General features: G+C 35.7%; 1 protein-coding gene across 19 annotated transcripts in view; it reads left to right on the top strand.

The window, feature by feature from the left end:
* Window positions 1–23,373, top strand: part of LOC109112947 (receptor-type tyrosine-protein phosphatase F-like) — a 196,808-nt gene that overhangs the window by 52,192 nt on the left and 121,243 nt on the right. For all 19 annotated transcript variants that reach the window (XM_042757541.1, XM_042757554.1, XM_042757542.1 and 16 more), the window contains one exon: window positions 7,561–7,731. In XM_042757541.1, the coding sequence (XP_042613475.1) occupies window positions 7,641–7,731 (91 nt within the window). In that variant the 5' untranslated portion in view covers window positions 7,561–7,640. The remainder of the gene's footprint in view (window positions 1–7,560; window positions 7,732–23,373) is intronic.

Here is a 23,373-nt window from a genome sequence, read left to right as displayed (position 1 = left end):
AAATTACATGACATTTACAAAGCACAGTGTTGGCCCTTTTTTCAGGACCTCTGCAAGACAATGCTCTCAAATTCTGGGCCAAATACTGATAGCAACACTTATTTCATTAACTTCTTGGAGCTTTTCAGAATGAGTAAAACAAGGTATGAATATATTTCAATGGGATTAAAGATCTGGGGAGTTTCCAGGTCATGGACCCAAAATTTCAACATTCTGGTCCCCGAGCCAGTTATCACTTTTGCCTTATGGCAACATTCGTGGCAAATGCATTTTTTAAACAAAAGTTGCTGTTGGAGGGTGTTTTTGGTACACCTTACATTGTGTTTTTGGGCATTTAGTGAGTCCCTTGGATGAGAAGCACACATTTTCAGTGCTCACTGCATTCACAGGACTGATGGTAGCAATCTTTTCTTCTCCGGACAAGCCTTTTTCCAGACCTTTGCATCCCCATACATCGGAGAAGGGGCTTCATAGTGCCCCATGCAGTCCATTCACTATACTTTCTGCAGAAGATCAATCTGTCCCTGATGTTTTTTTTGGAGAGAAGTGGCTTCTTTGCTGCCCTTCTTGACACCAGGCCATGTCTTGGCCTCACTGTAAGTGTCTGCGCTCACACCTGCAGCCATTCCCTAGCAAGCTCTGCAGTGGTGGCACTCCGATCCCCGCAAAATCCTCTTTAGGAGATGATCTGGTGCTTGCTGGACTTTCTTGGACGCCCTGAAGCCTGCACAAGAATTTAAACCTCTTTCCTTGAAGTTCTTGATTGTGAAGCCAAAGTGTTGATTTAGGTGCAATCTTAGTAGCCACAATATCCTTGCCTGTGAAGCCATTTTTTAATGCAAACACAAGAATGGCTGCATGCGTTTCTTTGCAGGTAATTACAATGGAAGAACAATGATTTCAAGCATCACCCTCCTTTTTAACCAGCCATTCTAACCAATCAGCCTGACATAATGAGGCCTTTCGTCCTTCTCAAACTGAGTTAACAAGTGTGAAATGATCTCAGCAGGTCCTTAATGACAGCAATGAAATGCAGTGGAAGGTGTTTTTTTTGGGATTAAGTTAATTTTCATGGCACCGCAATTCTGCATTTCTCTTTATATATGCAAATTGCTATTATAAAAAACTTTGCAGCAACTTTCCGGCACAGTTCCATCTCTTTTCCCTTATTAGTTGCATTTATCACACACCCCTTCATCATCTGTTTCATTCAACACACTCACCATCATCCTCACATTTCCACCACCCTTCCATCATTAGTGTTGTAATCACACTATTTCCAACTTTTTGCAATATCATTTCAATCACACTATTAACTTTGCTGTTGATACTTTGCACTATGGGCCAAAGTTATTTCGTAAATCTTTTATGGCCGCGCCACAGGATGTTGCAATAGCGTGTCCTGAGGGGCTCATCTCTTCTCTCTTGTTAGATTTTTTATCTTTAACTCACATACTCGTACGCACTTTTAGTGCTCTCTCTCTCACCACTAATAATTAGTTGCAGGGTGATAAAAGTCCCAGATCCCCCTCCGGCCACATAATCCTGTAAGCGCCACACACCACACTGAGCGTTTCCCTCAAACATAGATTAAAAAAAGTTTATCATCCAGCATGCTGGGATCTGTATGCAGAAAGAGGAGCTAAAAGCTCCTGCGAGGCCCTCAGGAATGACTGCAGTAAAACCATTGAGACCACGGCTGTGAATCAGTCAAGGTCAAGATCCGTCTCCCATGTTTCATGCTATTGATTTTTAAGTGGGTATTGCCCTGTTCTGCCATCCAGAGTTTATAGTGCTGTTAGTGTGTGTGTAAATGGCTTGTAAAGAGATGAAGTTGTTGATTTTTTGTGTGTCTGGTATGGATTGAATTCAGCCTGATAGCTGAGGAACAGTGAACATGTTGTACAGTGCTAAGTAAATCTCTTGAAATTTTTTAGCCTTTTGGTGATACTGTTTGGTGATATTTTGATATGTTTATGTTTACTCTTAAGTGGCTTGAAAATATGCTTTTTTTCCAATAAGACAAATCATCATTTCATCCAAACAGCCAATTAGATTTAAAGCCAAGTTAAAAGTAGTCAAGTTATCTTTTCCAGAATTGTTTTCACTAAATGAAGATTGAATCATTTTAAATTATTATTGTCACTGTTATTATGGACTGGTATAACTATACATTTTAATAAACAGCCATAGTTAACTACATAATTTTAATAATAAAAAAACAATAATAAATGTGGAAAAATGCCATACAGAGACTTCTGTGACCTTGAAGTTGCTGAATCGATTCCTTCAGATCAGACCGTTTGAATTGATTCATTGATTCATGAATCAACCTTAATGACTAAATGGCCAAATAATAATAATAAAATAATAATAATAATAAAAAATACTACGGATGAAAGGTAGCCTATTTGGCTAAATCTGGAACATATTAATTGTTATATATTATTAATGTGCATTATATAAATAAATAAATTAAAGACAAAATTCACTATGTTGCTTAAGTTTTATTTATTTATCTCCAATAAAATATATTGTAACTATAATGTGAATATTTGCTATACCACCTGGCTCTTATACCTGCTCACATTACGTCTGGGTTTTTTGTAAACATACTTTTCCTGAGAGATATGATCTTGAAACCTTGTTTTGTATGTATTACTGTGTGTATTCGTGTTAAAAAGGAAAAGGAAGCACACCAAAGTGCTTTAGGCACCTTAATTTTCCTCAATTTTCTCTGTTGAGGCAATGAGCCTCCATTCCTGCCTTTGCTCCAATATTTACAGCCTCAGATCCGTTTCCATCTTTGCAAATTCCTGCCGCAGCACAAATCTCCCTCAGCTGCTCCACAAATCTCCTAGCATCGCACAGCACTTGAAAGCCACAAATCTTGCAGGATTGCGTAGCTGCAGGGCGACCGGTGGAGCCGCGCGTTGCACCTGGCTGCGAGTGATGAGCTCTATCACTCTGCATGAGCCAGAACTCCTCTTCCTGTCTGTCCTTGGATGCCATCAGCTATAAGATGAAAGCTAGAGCCTTAAAGACATGCAGCCATGAGTTTGGACACACTTGACTGAATTTAAATGTTGGTTAAATTAATAATTAATTCAACATATGTACATAACATTTTACACCTATGGAATTGGTATAATGCTAGTAAAACATATAATCTGTGCGATCTTTCAGAGTCTGAAATAGATGTTGCTCAATCAGTGGACATCAGGGATCAGTGGTCGAAAGTAGCCATAGTTAGAAATGAGATGTTTAACTGCTAGTGTATATCCAGAATTAAGTGAGACACAGATGTCTCATTAGCATTGCTGTTAAACTGCGATCCCCTTTTTAACTAAAGATCCACCAGTCTTGGCACTTCTTCTCTTTAAATTAAATTTGGATGAACTGTTTGGAATACAGATCTGGTGTCTATGACTCACTCTGCGCCTCCTTCCCATGGGGAGGGGGCGGATAACAGGGGAGATAAGAGACTGCTGCTCCTCGAGGGTGCTCCTCCTGCAGGATGAAAATTTCATCCTTTCCCCTTCACACCCCCAGAGTCTGCTGCGAGAAGATATCATTCCCTCTTTGCTCCTTTCTGCCTGTCGCTTGGTCCTGCATCAGTTCCAGAGAAAAATAAAGAGTTTGCATCTGTAAACCATGTCGCCAAACAAGCAATCTAATACAGCAGAAATGTCGCTCACATCGATAATGGGTGAAATAGTCCATTTTAATAAGATTATTTTTATGGTGACTTTTCAGTTCTGTACTTAAGTACCTACAAAAGGATTCAGGTGATGCTGGATGAATTTTGATCAAAATGAGATCTTTTAAAGCATAAAACAGCCTGTAAGTGTGCACATGATGTCTAGTTAGGCAGCTCACTAGGGTTTGGAATAGAGCCAACATGCCAAAATCAAACATCCTCTGTAGTATGTGCTTTTGAAGCATTACTTTGATGTTGGATGTTCATTTAAAGGGACAAAAACAAAGTAACAGGTCTTTATAATTAAGTTTGGAAATCTATGGTAATAAACCATTGAATTTTGTTAAATGTGAAGGATCACCCTTTGTTTGATTCGTTTATTGAGACTTCTGTGTATGATCTGTTTCAATCAGCTCCAAACATTCAGATCCATTTTATTTGGGTCATTTAGACATTATACTGTCAGACTAAATAAATGCAGAAAATGTATGTATTAGACTTAATTAAAGTCTAAATCTTCATCTAGATCGTCAGACATTCAATGCTTATAAATGTCCCTGCTTTCCGCCTGCTTTCACTCTCATTGCAGAAAAATGTCTCATTCAGTTTATGTAAAATCACGTAAGAATCTTGACATCTGAATATTAACCTCCATTTCAGGGATAAAAATGTCATGGATAGATAATAGTGGGACTCTTTGTAACAATATTGATGTGATTAAATGAGCAGCACAACAAAAGAGCTCTAAACCTCCCTTGATTTGCCTGATTTAATTTGCTTAATTGAATATCAGGCAAGAAATGTGCTTTTTAAATGGCAATGCTGTTTAGGGAAGTATATATGCATCAGACTGATTAACTTAAGTGTTGCTCTTTATTAATATTCAGAGAGCATTGATTTTCTAAGTATATGTCAGATATTGCCGCTGCTCTGGCCCAGGTTGAAGGGTTTTCTGTCAAGGCACAGGAAATCTCTAGCAACCAATTTCTCCTCTGGGATTATGATAGATTATCCATCAATCCAGAAGTAATAAAGCAAGTGCTCTTTTTAGCTATCAGACTATCAAACACTCCAGCAAATAACATCATGTTGGGACTGGAATTTCGGCAAAATTATGCCGAATTTATGTGCATTTATGTTAGAGGGTCATTCTAGAAAACAAAACTGTCGATGAAGATATACGATCGGGCAATATTTTGAATATTTACAATATATTTGTAATGATTTTTGCTCTCAATAAAATTATGTAACATTGTAAGTGTAACAGTAATTTTAATGCATTTTCTCTTTGTCTCACAACTTGCTAGTATATGGGGAAACAAGACATAAATTGTAATTGTTTCTCCGTTGTCGAAAGTTAAATAGCAAAAAATGGCATTTGAGTTGGACAGTTTTATTAATTTCTTTGTTTCCATAAGTGCGTTTTTAAGGATGCTATGCCAAGAGATGAGCCAATCCACTTTCCCAGATAATTAGCAGCCGGAATCTGGAGCAACGAGGAGAGAGAAACTCAAAAGGGAAAAGAAAACATAGCCATAAATCACAGTATTTTATATATATATATAAAAGACACACACGCACACTATAATAATTTGATTAATTATTGCATATAAATGTAATGAAATATTTGCCCTTCATTTAGTGAAAAACAGTCTGGAGAACATGCCTTGATTGTTTTTAGTTTTAGACTATTTGCAGTTATTTAAATATATTTCACATTATTTATATACAAATCACATGCAACTCATGAATTAAGACCAGAGCGATGACTGAAGTTGCGAAGTGTGCTTTTGAATCGCTGCATCCCTACTTTACAGTTCCTGTGCAGCCCTGTCCTGAGAGAAACGGACTGACCTTTGACCCTTCATTCAAACACGCTTGTCATCATGGAGAGTCTAGCTGGCTGCTCGTATCATTTGTCTTTCAGCAGAAGCAACTGGGGTCTTTAGAAATGCAGGCTGCGTTCAGTCCATGCTTTGTTTTCTCAGCGTGCTCTTCCTGCAGGAATGTTCAGGAGAGGCTCCAGGTTGGGCACGCCGGAGACGCTTGGCTGGTGCAATTGTAGCATTCACTCAAAAGCAGGGTCTGTGTTTTCTTTGGAAAGGCAGAGACGGTGGGGAGCAGCCTGCTGTAATTACAGCGTGTGCTGAAGCAGAGAGACTCGTGTGTGTGCCGAGCGTCACGCACTGCAGTGCACTGTTTGTGTGCATGTCCCTAAATGCTCGCAGTTTAATGCAGTTTCGGTGACTCTGTCAGCTCAGCGGTTCTCTTCCAGACTCATGATTTCCATAATAAGAGGGAGAAATGACACGCTCGAGACGGAGAGATGTTTCCGTCTGCTCAGCCTGCAGGAATGTGGAAGTGCACCTTCAACTCGAGTGTTTGATGGTGGAAGCTGTTTGCTGAGCGCCAGTGGCTCCAAACTTTCTGCTGTGGTGGCGGTGTGATTAGTGCTGGTCTACGGGCGTCTCTCTCTGTGGTGTTTCCGTGATTGTTTTCTCTATGACAGAGGGGGTGTGTTGGATAGCAGATGTCTGCTTTGTGTGAGCATGATTAATTAGCCCAGGTCTGGCCAATTACATGATGAGAGCTTCTGGTTAATAAATGAATGCATCATCTTAATCATGAGTGAGTGAGAGTGAGCATGGGGTGGCGTCATTGGAAAGACACACGAGAGCCCTCAGCACACAGGCTATTAACACACAAACCTCAAGACACACATACTCAGCGTGAACCTGGCGTGACGTGTGTGACCTCCAAAGTCCAGAGGTGTCTGTGGTCGTTGAAACGTTCTCCAGGGACTCATTGTGGCTGGAAATCACTTACCACTTTATTAAATTAACACAGTGACATCATTCGTTGTGTGCATGATGTCACTGTGTTAAAGGAATAGATCAGCCAAAAATGCAAATGACTCGCTCTATATGTTCTCCTGCTGACCAATAATGTCATAGAGAAATAAATCCTTAAATTAATCTTTAATGTCATATCGAAATAAATCATATTTTCCCTGGGTTTTGTCTTATTATGCAATAAAACACTGAGTACCCCCGGTGTTATTTTTGTATTATTTACATACTTGTAGTATTATTGTATTTATTATTAAAATTATGATTTTGCTTTTATTTTTGCATTTTTTTATTTTTGTTCAAGTTCTTGTAATTGTGTTATGGGCTTTTGTTCTTTTTTATTAATTTATCTATTTAGTGATTCAGAAACATACAGCACAACCAGTTTAATCTGATTCCGGAACAAATGATTCTTATGAGCTGATTCTTTTAATGAATAGTTAAACCTACCATACTGAATCACTCTGACGAATCAGTGTGTCAAAATTGATTTCATCAGAGCGGTTATTGAATAATCATCTTTGAACTCTGAACTGAACTAGCTATCATTATATTCAGTGATGAAGCAAGTTTCATTAGATTTCAAATGAAGCATGTTTGTCTATATGACAATATTTTGTTAAATATACTTATGTGCAATTGTGTGTTGTGTAACATGATTTTCACTAAATAATGGCTTAATTTTCGGCTCTGTTTCACAAAAGCTATTGTATGACTTCAGGAGACTTCATATGAAATGCTTTGCTCTCAGAGTACTAATAATGAAGTAATGTTTGGAATGTGTTGATGTAATGTTTGATTGCACCAATTACAATGATGCTTCATGATGTCAATCTCCTATTGCTTTAATTTATGGGATGATCATACAGAATTACGGGAATGTGATGTAATGCCCTTGGAATGCTAATAATGAGCTCCTGTCTTGGATGATGTCATGTTTGAGGAATTGTACAGTATGTGCTATTTGCTTTGCATCTTTCTGATGTTGTTCTCCTTTGTGTCCCCCACCAGGTCTCACTAAATGATAGCGTGAGCGTGTAGTGATCCAGCAGGAGTTTAGGAACCCCTGCGGTGAGTGCCATCCACGAATCATGGTGCCACACACCCGGCAGGCCTCTCCTCGCGGCAGAGCCTTGTCCCTCCTGCTGCTGCTCTGCCTGGCGGTGCCAATCCATGCAGACAGTGAGTAGCACACTTAAAAATACACATTACTTTCTTCTGTCAGTACAAGGCTGTGAGTACATACATCTATGATCTAAAAAGTGAAGTGTGTGGGAATGGGAATATCATGCAGTTTACAAAACAAACACAACCTTCTTTCCTAAAGAGGCTGTCGTTTTACATCACACCGGTTCTCAAGTGTTATTTTCTTTCAACTAAATTGAGGGAATTCTGGTTAGTGCTATAAGCACAGCCTGGGAAAAAAATGAGATGAGGAAATATGGATGTCAGAGGGATTTGAGATGTTGGATGCAATCACCGTTGTGTTGTTTGTGTAATAACATTTGCGGGAGGAGCTTTCAGATTTACATCGATCTTGCTTGTCTCAAGGGACCCGCGCAGATATTAAAGGGCGCCTCTTATACCATTTCGAATATTGTCTTTCATGAAGCGTAAAATGTAGCTGTATGTGAATGTAAACGATCGGCAAAGTTGTAAATCTGAAATTGCATGATAATTAAAGTTATTATCTCCCAAATGAAAGAATTGAGTCTGAACAGCCTAAATGAGTCGTCAGTAATTTGAATCCCTCTTCCGTCAAGGATGTATTAGCATAATTCCTGCCTATGTTCTACGTTAGTGTTTGACCTGCCCCCAAACACTGTAGCTTTGTGTGGTTAACATTAAGTTGAGAAGACGCTGTGTCAACTCGGGATTCTGAAAAAAAACACTTGCTCTTGAGAGATGAGCTCATTACCTAGTTTATTTGGACCTGCTGGCTCCATTGAATCGCAGCCTGTAAGTATGATAAATAATAGATTGTTATATTTTCTCTCAAATGTTTTATTTTTTCTTCACCATATGTTTTATTGTAACCTAATTCTGTGGTTTAGCATGTCTAATTATTTAAATGCATAAAAAGAACTTAATTTATTCAATTCTTTCTCAAAATAGCCTTATGAAATGTTTTCCCCCCCTCAGAAATTCTGTTGTGAATTTAAATTTTTCTGGTTATCAGATGAAGGCTTAAAACATTAATTTAATTGATCTTTTAATTATTGAAAATTAAGCAAACTTTATTTTTTGGTAAACAAAGGGGATTATTTCCTTAAATTATGTTTGTTTCTTTTTAGTAGTAGTAGTAGTAGGATATGTACATTCTGCTGAACAATAGTAATACATTTCTGGCAAATACTTATCTTTAAATTAAACCGGACTTTTATTTTGACGGGTTGCCGTGGATACCTTTACAGTTCTGTGTATGTGATATGAGGCTAGTTTTACTCAAATCAAATGGTTAAATGCTCATTAAGTGACTCTCAGAGCAGTTCTGGAAATGTTGTTCATATGTTTACATCATCATTTAGTGAGACGAAATCTCTGCGAGTGTCACACGTGCTTCCATATGTGCGTAATAAATGCAACCGCGTTTCTGCACCATTCATTAACAGAGACACGCAGAACATGCAGGATTCATATTTTAATCGACTTTTCCAGGCTTAATATTTACAGACACTAGTCCATATAGCGATTTGATTTAAATGTAATGACCTACTTTTGATTAATTCATTCAAAATTTGACAAATTCCATGACATTCCATGTTAAACTGTAAATTCTGTTTTTAATGAACGTGACATGCTTCGTGTCACATTTATCCAGCTTTTTAAAGGGCAGATTAAAAAGTCTGAAAATATGAGACCTGCTGGTTTGCTTTTTTGCTGGGGAAATTGTTGCTGTCATTATCGCAAGATTTGGGTCCTGAAACATAGGAGTCCCCGGAGAAAGATTTCAGCAAGTATTTTTGCAAAATCAAATAGCTGTGTTTACTCCAGCCATAGATCAGAATTGATACGAGTGTGTTTGTGCAGCAGTATGAGAGTCACAGGCCTTATGTCATGTAGTCCCTGAACCCTGAGGCCAATAAAAACAATAAGAACACCAAAGTCTGGTCACTTATTATCGCTGCCGATCTTTATGGTGCAGTAATACCAGCAGCATTAATCATTTACTTATCACTACCATTACCAGACTAGGACTCACCTTATATGGAATTATAGTTGTGTACCTTGAGAAAAATATTTACGTCTTGCAGACTTCTGGAAGGTTGACCAAGTTAGATATAGTGTGTTTGTTTTGCAGCAAGGTTAAGTTAGCTATTGGCTGTGGTCTTTTATTCAGTTTGTTTTGAAATAGATAGTGTAAATATCTGGGGCAGGTGGGCCGTTAATACTTTAATAAAAAAGTTTTAACCAGCAAGGATTAATTAAATTGATCAAAACTTTTAAAAAGTGACAGTATAGACTGTATAATGTTACAAAAGTTTTCAGTTTCAGATAAATGCAGTTCTCTTGAACTTTCTATTCATCAAATGTTCTTGAAAACATGGATGACAGTTTTCACAAAAATATGGAGCAACACAACTGTTTTAAATGTTGATTATAATCAGAAATGTTTATTGAGCAGCAAATCAACATATTAGTATGATTTCTGAAGGATCATGAGACACTGAAGTCTGGAGTAATGATGCTGAAAATACAGCTTTGCATCATATAAATAAATTGTATCTTAAAACGTATTCAGATAGAAAACAGTTATTTGAAATTGCAATAATATTTATCAATTTTAATTTTACTGTATTGATGAGCAAATAAATGCTATGCCAATTTTGAGCCTTTTGACACTATCCAGTAAATGTTCTTTAAAATATAAATAGATATTTTAATTAAAGATATGAATCCAAAATAATTAATGCATGAAGTAAAATACAGTAAAATAAAGTTCAAATAATAAAATAATCTACAGTGGTCTTTACTAAATGAATGCAAGGAATAATTATGTTGATTTTTTTATATTCCCCAATATAAAAATATATAACATAAACAGTATTTTAGTAATAACACCTTAGTATTTTTATAAAAACATTTACATGTATAAAAATGTCACTTTCTGTAAACATTTGTGAGTGATGATGCACGCTGTCACACCACGCTGTTTCCCGCTGCTTGTTTGTATCGTCCTGGTTTTTCATTTGATCATGTTCAGGTGTGTCTACTGAAGTTCTGTCCTCCTTGTGTTGTATTTTTGGTTCCAGTCTTGTGTTACTGTGTTTGGATTCCCTGTTGGATTTGCCCTCTTCGGATTATTAAAGACTGTTTTTGAATTATCTCCGTCTTCATGCATGTAACTACACAGCTAAGACATGACACATGTGATATGTTGATTTCAGTTTTGAACCAATTTATTGAAACTGATTTGCAGAAGCAAATCAAACTCCGTTGCCACTTTTATGACTCAATTTTAAATTAGATATGCAATTAAAATGTTTTTGTCTAAAGGCTCTCATAATCACGAGTCATGGCACATGTTTAGGAAACATAAAAGTTGTTTAAAATCATTGTAATGCTGGCATTGTAAAATTTATTATACAGTAGCACCTGTCAGTGTTTGTGACTCAGATGTCAGGCTTGTAGATGGGGAAGATGGCAAATGTTCCTGAATTTGCCCTCTGCTCTCCTTTGCTGTTCACGCTGACGGAGCCCTACACTCTCATGCAAGGGCAAGAAAAACCTTTAGCAGGTTTCTCAGCTGAATGCACTGGTTTTCTCACTCTTATAATCTCTGGCTCTCACGGTCTCTCTCTCCTCACTGTGTGAATTCCTTCCACCAGCAGCTGGACCAGCTTGTGTTCACATTATGAGCCACTAAATAAATTTTTGTTTTTCTCCACTCACACTTTCCTTTTGAGTCTCCTTGCAGACTTGTGTAGGACGTAGTCTTGAAGACTATAAGCACAGAGTACAAAATCACCATGTTTTATTTATGAGAGCAAATATGGTGCAACTTTAGTTTGTGGTTTCAGCAGCGCCAGGACTTATAGAGCTGCTCGTCCTCCAATTGATGCTGTGCTGAGCCTGTGTTGCAGAGGTGCTTTTGTGCTAATTCCAGTATGAGATTAATGCTGGTGGTCTCAGAGGGAAAGACCTTGCAAAGAAAATCACCTCTTATATTCACACAGATATTGCTAAAGCCACATGCAGCTAAAGGAAAGAACCATCATGCTCGTTTTCTTTTTGCTTTGCCTGATTCCTTCGTCTCTCAATCCAAAAACCAACTAGAAAAGTTATACACTGGAAAAATTTGATGTGATAAAAAAAAAAATTCACTCTGAAATTGCTAGCAAATTTAACAAATAATTACAAAGAATCTGGTAATTTTTTTTTTTTTTTTTTTTTTTTTTTTTTTGGAGTAGAAAGACATTTATAAATCTGTTGTCAACAAAAGTGAAGCCTTTGAAAAGTTTCCCTGTGGTTTTCCGCCAAAATAAAACTCAGGGTTTTTAAACACAGGGACTAATTAGATAATTAACAAACAGGTGAACATAATGACAAATCAGACAAACACAGGGAAAACTAGGGCTGTGTTCGAAATGGCATACTTTCTTACTGCCCAGTACACAGTGTATACTGCCTACTATTACTAAAGAATAGTGTGTGAAATAGTATACAATAAGCAACAAATGTTTCAGAGTAGTATGTTAAAATGTTGTCACATGACAAAACATTAATTCAGCACAGCTGCTGAGGTTGTTACCTCACAAATAAATGTACTAAACATTCTTTTTACAAAGACTTGTTAATTAAGGATTCATACTAGTAAACAACGCTATATTGCCCAGTTGAACTCATTTCATAATTAATGGACTTTACATACTGAACAGAAATAATAATAATTGTGTAAATAGGAGTAACGTGGTAGATATTTATATTTTAGTACTGTAGTACATTATAAAACAGTATGCAATAACATAGTGTGTTTAAATTATCATACTTAAAAATATTATTAAATGAATGCAACTTTATTGGGACAAAAACCTCCTACACCTATACTGCTAAACACCTAAACAGTGTATTATTAATGAGACGTTTTATTTCCAATTTTCAAATATTTCCTTTATTTTTATTGAAAATAAATACCTTTCTGTTCTGATATATGATGGGGAAAGGAGCAGAACAAGTTTTGGTAAAGGGCGGCCTCAATCTCGGGTCAATCGTGTCAAAATCAAGCATCATGTGTCTTTTAACCACTGCGCTACTGATATTACAGATAAATTGGCATCTTTTGCAGTGCTGTTTATCGCAGCCAGGCATTGGTTGGTGGAGTTAATGTAAATAGTATCTTCCAACAAATTATGTTATTTATATATTTTATTACCACAATATTTTTATTATTCAGTATTTTTGAAATAATCTGTACTGTATAAAGCACTATAGAGATAAAGGTGACCTCATTTGACTTGATCGGAAACCTGCTGTAGAGTTTAAAGTACAATTTATGACCTACTTACGATATTGTTTTTACATACACAGCGATAGTTTGTAGTTTACAGTAACATATATGTATAAAAGTGTTACATTTATAATTACTATTCCCCGCCTCCAGTCACGCGTTTGAAGATGAAACATTACATGGAGCGCGTTGCATTCTGGGAAACAGTATCCAATGCAGTTTATTCAGATGCATACGTCAAATTTCAGAAAATGTAGCACGTAACCCGGGCATTCCATGCATACAGAACATTCACTTACTATTCACAGTATACACACAGCGTACTGCAGTACAGCAGGAGTTGTATGGTAGTATGGCATTCCAAACACAGCTTCTATACTGATTTCAGTGTACTTCAGTCATATTTAGCAGATTCTGGTAAATATAGTAGGTTGTTCAGGTATTTCATGCTTACAGAAAATTTGCACACTATGCACAGCATACATACTGGATACTGCAGAAATATTAAGAGTAGTATGTTAGTATGGCATTTCGAACACAGTATAGGTTATACAATGGGACAAACGTGACAGAAACGAAGACACACTGAAACAGAGTATACACGTTACACTGATGGAAGTTTATCCAGAAAATCTATTCACATCTGCGTCAATTAAACCAACCACCAATACACACAGGACAGTTAAAAATGGGTTGTTGTCTGACCCCTAAGCTCTCTTCAGACACACACACACAGGCTGAAATCTTTAAAGATTTAGTGAAATCTTGTTACGCAGACCTTTTTAACCCCTTGAGCACTGGAGTGCCTCTAATATGTTCATTCAGACAAAGCACTTCTTTATCGAATCTGAACTGATTTGAATAATCAATGTTGTTTGAACCTATCCTGCTGAAGCGGATGTTTGGCCGGTTCAGCTCTGAGTGTTTGTGTCATGACTCCCATGAGTCTCTGAGCTCAGGTCAGGTGTGAGGTGAGGGGGCTCCTAATTGCTAATCTGATGGATGGTTTTATTCAAAGTGACTTATTGTTCACTTATTTCAAGTCGAATCCCTCTGGAGTAACCTGAGGTTAAGTGTTCTGCTCAACTTGAACCAGTAAAGATGCACTTCTTTGTTTGGATACAGCCAGAAGCGTAGCACACTTGACAACATGGAAGAAGAAGGTGGAGAAGATACTTCAGGCAAACTTATCTTTTTATATATTAGTTACATTAATAAAAGCTGTATCCATGGACACTATAAAAATATTTATATATTTATATAAATGTGTGTGTGTGTGTGTGTGTGTGTGTGTGTGTGTGTGTGTGTGTATTATTAACCTCCACATAAGAAGCATAGAAGCAGCCTACTTTGTATCCACCATGTGACTTTGTCATTGAATAAAATATTAAAAATGGTTTTATGTTGAATTCTTGAAACCTACATTTTAAACTAGGTGATTATTTATTTATTTATTTATTTTTTTACAATCTTGGACATCCATCTTAGCCATTGAACTATTTGCATTTGCGATTTCCAAGCCTTTAAGAGTGCAAAATGTACTCTACTGTAGAATAGAAAGTAATCAGATAAGCTTGACTGTGTTGAATGAGAGTTTATTGTATATTATTAGCAGGTAGATGAAGTGACTGTAGACTGAACAGACAGACTGATGAGAGTGTTTCTGTCAATAGAAGGATGAGAACACCTACACAAACACAGCAGGAGTCACTGCCTGAGTCAGTCTTCAAATCCATCGGCAGGAGCGCTGCACTTCCTGCAGCCCAGAAATACAGCTGTGTGTCACAGAAAGCTTTTTTCACCAGAGAGAGGTAGTGTTCAAACTGAAGACTCTTTAGAGTTAAGGGGACCCTTATATATATAAATATTGCTCTGTGGTGTGATTTTGCAGGTTTTATTGAAAGTGACACAGCAAATGATGATCATCATCTGATAAAGATACAATTTTGATGTATGAGAGTTCATAAATTGCTATAAATTAATTACTGATACTATCAATGTGTTACCTTTGTGCTGATCAGACTCATTTATACACCAAGTCAATACTAAATAATAAAAAAAAAATAATAATAATAATAATAATTCCAGTCCTCCTGGAGTCATCACTAGTACGACCGTCAATATCAACCAAATATAAACCAGTTATGACAAATAAAATTATGAGAATTATAATCCATAGAGAGAAAAAAGATTTTGCTTTTCTGATTCAATTTGATAATAATTATATCAGTAACACTTTACAATGAATTTAATTTTACATTAATTAAAGTTAACCAATGGGACCTTATTGTAAAGTGTTACCACTGTATCAATACATTTACTATTTTAAATATTGTTGTTTATTATTAAATATATTATTTTAAACATTTAATATACTTTAAATATTTAACTTTTAAAATATTTAAAATATATTTTAGATCATTTTTACAATTATTAAAACTATATATATATATATATATATATATATATATATATATATATATATATATATATATATATATATATACATAATATAACTAATTTTCTATATTATTTTCTATATTTGTATTTATATTATTAAGATAGCATAGTTTTCAAATGGGTGTTAATAAATGAGATATTAGTATTGATTAGTCCTCTGGTAGAATACTACAATAGTATGAATACCATACTAGAGAACACTGGAGAGAAGAATACACTATACAGTGTGTGTGTGTGTGTGTGTGTGTGTGTGTGTGTGTGTGTGTGTGTGTGTGTGTGTGTGTGTGTGTGTGTGTGTGTGTTCTCTCTGTCACCCAGTGTCTCTTGAGCCCTGATCGCTCGACTATGTCTGAGCTTAAAAGCCTGCGCGTGGTTTTCTCTGTATGTCTCTCTCACATACACTGTGTCCTCTGTACCTGTTCATTTTCCCTGAGCGCACATCAGCCCACACACACTGACCCAGGGACATACAGCCCTGACAGACACATCCGCATTCACATGTGAGGGAGCAGGCTTGACATCGACTGACTATATATGTGCATTAAAAACAGATTGATGACAGCAGATAATTATATTTCTCATATCCTGTCAACAAAGAAACAACAGACCATGAAGAGTTCAGAAATGTGAGCTGATGAGAATTTTCCACCAGCTCGTTTGGATTTTTCCATTCTGTCCAGATCCCGTGGTGCATGAACGCACACTGATCATCCTGTGTACTTTACCAGCACTAAATAAACCTGAAAATGAAGGTAACCGAAGAGACACTGTAAACACAAAGATTGTCTACAGGATATGAGTCTGCTGGGACACATCCACATAAAATCACCAAAACACCAGATAATTAAAAAAACACTGAGCAAAAATTATGAATAGAAAGATCCTACAGCATTTGAGCAGATATAGACAGTTCATCTAGTGCAAAGAAATTCATTTTTATGCAACATACTGCATTGTATACTATTTACCATTATTGATTTCCCTCTCTCTCTCTCTCTCTCTCTCTCTCTCTCTCTCTCTCTATATATATATATATATATATATATGCTGATTTGCTGCTCAAGAAACATTTCTGATTATTATCAGTGTAGAAAACAGTTTTGTTGCTTTATATTTTTTGTGGAAATCATGATATATTTTATTTTTCAGAATTATCTGAGGAATAGAAAGTTTAAAAGAGCAGCATATATGTAACAATATAAGTCTTTACTATTACTTTTATTTAATCAATTTATCTTATACTCTCGCTGAATAAAAGGAATGACCACAAACTTTTAAATAGTAAAGATAGTAAAGACTTATATTATTATAAAAGGACAAAATTTTGCCTTTTTTGTTTTTCAATTTTGTGTAAAAAAAACGTCATATTATCTTATGCATGGTTCACATACACGTCAGCCACTTCATGCGTACAATATTTGCATATTGTCCACAATATACTGCAGTTCTAGTAGGAGTGGTGTAGTAGTATGCAATTTTAAAATAAGTGTATTTATCTGACTAATAAAATTATTTATTTAGTATCCTGAGCTTACCTGGGTGTTTGTTTCATAAACATTTGAGACCATTTGAAGAGCTTTTTCTCTCCACACTGTTATCATTTAAGAGAAAACTGACTAGTGTATATCCTTTTCATCAGTCATTTAGAAAACTTGTGCGCCTCTGTGGCTGGTGAAACCTCTGCACCCGTGTCTTTGTGTTTGTGTGAGGGATTCCTCTCGATGTGCATGACTGATCCTGTGATGCTGCACCATTAATGAGAGCTTTTCAATCCAAAAGCAGCGACTTTGTTTGAAACTTTTGTCGTTTGTCATTGTGAAATGCAGCTCCCCCTCCACTCACAGCGTTTGACTATCTGGCTGTCTGCCTAGATGCCATTAAACCCTGGTTATCTGAGTCCAAATTAGAGAAAGGTCCTGTAGGACAAGAACAAGGTGTTGAATGACAATGGCACTGCTGCAGTGATCTCTCTCTCACTCTATGTGTTTGTGTGTGGGGGGGGGCTTCTCTGTATTTATTTCATCATGACATTTTATCCCTTCTGCCTGTATACTGCTAGTAGCAGTGTTTGCGGCACTATAACCTAAATCACAGCCAATGGTCCAACACACACACACACACACACACACACACATATATATATATATATATATATATATACAGTATATAATAACAGTACAGGTCAAAAGTTTGGAAACATTACTATTTTTAATGTTTTTTGAAAGAAGTTTCTTCTGCTCATCAAGCCTGCATTTATTTGATCAAAAATACAGAAAAAACAGTAATATTGTGAAATATTATTACAACTTAAAATAATAGTTTTCTATTTGAATATACTTTAAAAAAAAAAATTTATTCCTGTGATGCAAAGCAAAATTTTCAGCATCATTAATCCAGCCTTCAGTGTCACATGTAACATCCAGTCTATCACATGATCATTTAGAAATCATTCTAATATTCTGATTTATTATGAGTGTTGGAAACAGTTCTGCTGTCTAATATATTTGATGAATAAAAGGTTAAAAAGAACTGCATTAATACAGAAAAAAAAAAAAATCTAATAATATATATTCTAATAATATATTTTCTTTACTATCACTTTTTATCAATTTAACACATCCTTGCTGAATAAAAGTATTGATTTTATTTAAAAAAAAAGAAATAAAAAAAAATTACTGACCCCAAATTACTGACCAGTAGTGTATATTATTATTACAAAATATTTATATTTTAAAAACATATCTTCTGTTTTTTTCTTTTTTTTTTTTACTTTTTATTCATCAAAGTATCCTAAAAAAGTATCACATGTTCTGAAAAAATATTAAGCAGCAGAACTGTTTCCAACTTTGATAATGAATCATCATATTAGAATGATTTCTAAAGGATCATGTGATAATGATCCTAAAAATTCAGCTTTGCATCACAGAAATAAATGATAATTTAAAGTATAATACATTTAAAAACAATTATTTTAAATGTGTTCAAATAAATGCATGTTTGATGAGCAGAAGAAACTTCTTTCAAAAACATTTCTTTTTTTTCTTTCTTTTTTTCTTTTCTTTTTTTCTTTTCTTTTTTTTTTTTTTTTTGTTCAGCATAAAAGAAGATACTTTGAAGAATGTGGGTAAAAAAATAAAATAACAGTTGCTGGTCCCCATTGACTCCCATAGCATGGAAGAAATACTGTGGAAGTGAAAGGCTATCGTCAGCTGTTTGGTTACACACATTCTTACTCATACATGAAACTCTTACAGGTTTGGAACAAGTGGAGGTAAGTAAATGATGACGAAATTGTATTTTTTTTATTATTATTTTTTTTAACTGTCCCTTTAAGTTACAAGTTGCAGCCAAAATATAACAGCATTTAATTGAACTCCATTAAAATAAAAGCAAATCCTGTTTCCCAATTGGGACATCCAATTATAATATATATAAATAATAATACAGAAGAAAAGAAGATAAATCAAGACGCACGCAAAACAATCATTCACAATCATTTCTCAAGAATTGTAGTCTCAACACTTGCAGAGGCAAGCCTCTTTCTAAATGCAATAAAAACCACAGAAAATGTAAAAATCTAGTTTTTGTTATTTTGTATATGTTTGCATGTTCATTCAGAAGGTTCTCTCTATCTGTGGTTGCGCACAAAGATGTTTCATCCCAAATTCTGCACTTTGAAATCATGTAAAGTGTGGTTAAAAGCTCTCACGGGAAGAGGACGCACATCTAAGTGGGAACCTGCTTTGATTTAGTCATCATTCATTTAGTCCCAGTAAAATAAAGATGGAGAAATAGAAAAGATGTTTGGGATTTGGTTGCTTTGAGATGGTGATGTTCGCTCCATAATATACACTGCATATAAACGTGTGATGAACTTCAAATCATGAAGTAAACCCTCATGTGAATAGTTAGAGAAATTACACTACCAAGACCCAATTGTTCAGTTTCTTTTAAATAACTCCTGCCCTTTTGAAAGGCAATTAAATTGTCATCAAAAAGCTCATTTTCTGATTCATACTTTTCGGAGCAATAAATGAGTTTATTAGTCGAGTCAGAGCCTCAGACGTGAGACTGTGTGCTGATTGCTGCCATATAATCACTTCCAGAGTTTCTCTGTTTCACTCACCATTTATTGAGCGATCTTCACAATGATTGCACAAGGCTGCACAAGACCACCCCCGCTAACTCACCTCAGTGAGAGAGAGAGAAAGATAGAGAGAGAGAGAGAGAGAGAGAGAGAGAGAGAGAGAGAGAGAGAGAGAGAGAGAGGAATTGGTCATGGTGTTGATAATGGGGGCACCATTCTGCCTCTCTATTGCTATTTAGACGGAGCCATTACTGTAATGCACCACCCAATGGGGAATAAAAGAGAAGCAATTTCTCTCTTTATCTCACTCTTCTCCTCTCTTCTCCTGAATAATAAAAAGGCCAGGCATTCAGGCTGGAGTCTCACTAACTCGGTATGAGAGTTTAGTGTCCTTCTCACCTTACAACCGCAGACAGAATTTTCAAACCACTTGTAAATTAAAAGGTCAAATTGTTTGGCTCTAAAGATTGGTTTGACCAACTCATATCAGCTCATTGAGGGCAAATACTAAACACACAATCAAAGTGGATCCTATTTGCTTTTATTAAAGTGATTTTTCATTTTTAAATAAGCATTATTGCAGTATGTTTTAACACTACATTAAAGGTTTAATTCAGTTTGTAACTTCTTTGAAATTATTTATAGAATCTGTTTCTCAGTGAATATTGTTTCATTGTAGTCCAACAATGTAGTGAGTAAATCACTCACATATGCGCCAAAATTTTAATGCTAGATGACTAAATAATTTCTATCATTAGCATTGGAAAATAAATTGTAAGATATCACTTGCCAGTGTTTTGAGTTAGAAGCTGAGTATAAGTTTAGCACAGATATATTTTCACAACTAAATAATATAAAATATACTTGCCAGTGGTGATTCTATTGCCAAGGTGTGCATAGAGAATTAGTCTTATACTGAAAAAATTTACCACGCACTTTATTTTAGTGCAAGCTGTGAACTCTGCATGCAGCATGCAAACATAGAAATGCAAAGGAGTTTATGAAAAATAAAATTAAAAAGATTTATTGTCTGAACATGATTGACTATTTCTCCTGTGTATCAGCAGCACTGGTGTTGGGCATATTAATGTCCTCTGTTCAGATACTCTTTTGCACACATGAAGTGAGAGCTCGGCTAGAAGTAAGCCGTGCATCCATAATTAATGAGAATAAATGGCTGGGCTGCTGCGTCTCGATCGATGTTGAGCTGCTTGATGTTTAGGGACAGAGGGCAGGAGACTGAATTCCTGGATGCTGTCAGTTTATTTCACCTCATGCAGATCTGCAAGGGAGTGGCTATCTGCATTATGCTGTGTGGAAAGAAATGTATCTGATTCTTGGTCTGCTGTTTGTGTATTTAGTATTTTCTGCCAGTTATGCCTTCTTGTCAGATCTGGTAATTTTGAGTTAAAGAAAGTCATGGTTAAACACCTCCAAATAGAGAAATTGCAGCTCTTAAATTAGCAGCTAATATTAAGTGGCAAACAGTTTGTCTCACAATTGATCGTCCCTGACGTGTAGAAGCACGGTGCAGCTGATCATGTGGTTTCAGAGCTGTTGATGCTCATTAATCCTGTGATCTGTCAGCGGGCAGATTAACGGTGTCCTCGCACTAGGCCGAGGGATTTGGGTGGCATGTTTGTGGTTGGCTGCTCATCACTGTGGCTGCTCAGCCTGTGCATTGTGAACATGCTGGCCCGTTATACATAATTAACACGCATTCTTGGGTGATTATTAAATTATAGCAATTTTAGCTACTTAAAATCTTGTAAAATGAAAGCTATGATGAAATAAATCTGAAACATCAGATCATGTCCTGTAGATTGGTGTGTACTTGTGCTACTTTGTGTGATGATAATGGCATTTTTGACTTTTTGGAGGAAAATTTAGATAAGATTTTGACTTAATCTTGAAAATAAATAGCGCTTTTGATGTTCAGACTGTCGCTCTGCTGCTCTCGTCAATTGTTATTTCTACCATAAACAAAACCTTCATGGAAAAACTTTATGAAAAACATAACAAATTGTATCTGTACACACAAATGCCAAATATATATACATATAACTAAGCATGAACAGTACTTCTGAACTTTGTGCCTTGCGAGTACCATTTACTAATGCATTATAAAAATCAAAATTTGTGCTTGTTAACATTAGTTTATGCCCTGTGATCTTAGTTCATGTTAATTTAAACATTTACTAATGCATTATAAAAATCAAAATTTGTGCTTGTTAACATTAGTTTATGCCCTGTGAATTAGCAATGAACAACTGAGTTTTCAGTAACTAGTATTAACTAAAAGTAATAAATAATGTAATAAATGTATTGTTCATTGTTTGTTCATGTTAGTTAATACATTAACTAACATTAACTAATAGAACCTTAATGTATTAACTTATTTTATTTACTTTTTATGACATTGTGTAGGTATAAGGAGACAATTTCCCAGTTTTTTTGTTGATTTACAATAGAGAGGAAGGTTTAAAATTTACTAGAGTACTAACCAGAGAATAAAGATAAAGAGAAAAAGTAGCAATACAATGTTATTTCATGTTATTGCATGTAGCGGTATCAAACCCAAGTACTCAAGGAGCGATAGTTACCTACAAATATTATTGTTTATCATGCATTAATGTTATTATTAGTGTATCGTTAGTGTTAGTATTCAGCTGGCTAACCATAAACATATTAAAAAAACAATTATAAACTAATTGTAACTTGCTCAGCAAGATCGTATTGTTCCACCCTGACAGTACTTTATGTTTTAATGCCTTTAATGTTTGTTAAAGGTTTCTTTGTGGCATAGCTGAGAATGCACTTGTACTTTAAAACATTTGAAACAAAATGCAAATTTTGCTTGTTAACAGTAGCTATAGAAGCATTTGTGTTAATATGCCATACTTGCACATATATAGTATGTTCAGGGCCTTAATGGGTTAAGCAGGTTCGGTCTCAGAAGATTCAGTTCATGCAAAGAGGCTAATGTGGTTGTCTCTGCAGCTTTGATCCCGTTGCATTGGGTTTTGTTCACATACAAATACTCATTTTAATCACTTGTCGCTGTTTTTTTTTGAGTCTGTGGATTGCTTTTAAGCTCCAATTTAAAATTGTTATAATTAAATCATGAGATTATAATGTAGTATTTATACAGCATCAGACTGAAGCTTTTGTTGTCATGTCTAGAAATGTTTTGCATCATGCATGAACTTTTTTTTTTCATGCATGAACTTTTGTTTACATGAGATTTGTCTAGGCACTTGTTTCTTAAGATGAAATATAAATTATCCAATCAAAATGTTCATGCAAATTGTCAGCCCATTGTGAGCAATGGACTTGACATAGAGACTTGAGGTAGAGCGAGGGCAGAAACCTTGGCAGCAGATTGCTTTGCACTGCCTGAAGAACACACATTAAAGTCAACACTGTAAATATTGCAGGAGGCCAGCATGCTATAGCGGGCACAAAGAGCCTTGTGTGACTGAGAATCTGTGATGCCTGTCTTGTGTGACACATCCAGGCTCAGAGGTCACCTGGCAGGGCAGCCGTCTGATAAATCAGTCATGAGAGGACATTTGACCTCAGGTGTTTCAGGAGAGGTTGATGCTAATATACAGAGCCGATCGTCCTGAGGTGTGAATAAGACTGTGTTTCTCTTTAAAATCCTCATGCACCATATGTGTGTGTATGTGCGTGTAGGTTTGGTACCCACATATTTTACACATATACACACAAATATACACTATATTTTAAAGACAAAACTGTCAACAGAAGTTAGCTAGATCCTGGCAAAAAGTCTATTCTCAAAGATAAAAAAAAGAGATATCAATAA

This window comes from Cyprinus carpio, chromosome A6 (genome assembly GCF_018340385.1).
Source record: "Cyprinus carpio isolate SPL01 chromosome A6, ASM1834038v1, whole genome shotgun sequence".
Lineage (NCBI taxonomy): Eukaryota > Metazoa > Chordata > Actinopteri > Cypriniformes > Cyprinidae > Cyprinus > Cyprinus carpio.
Note: the sequence above shows the minus strand (reverse complement) of the source record. Positions and strands in the feature narration are given on the sequence as shown.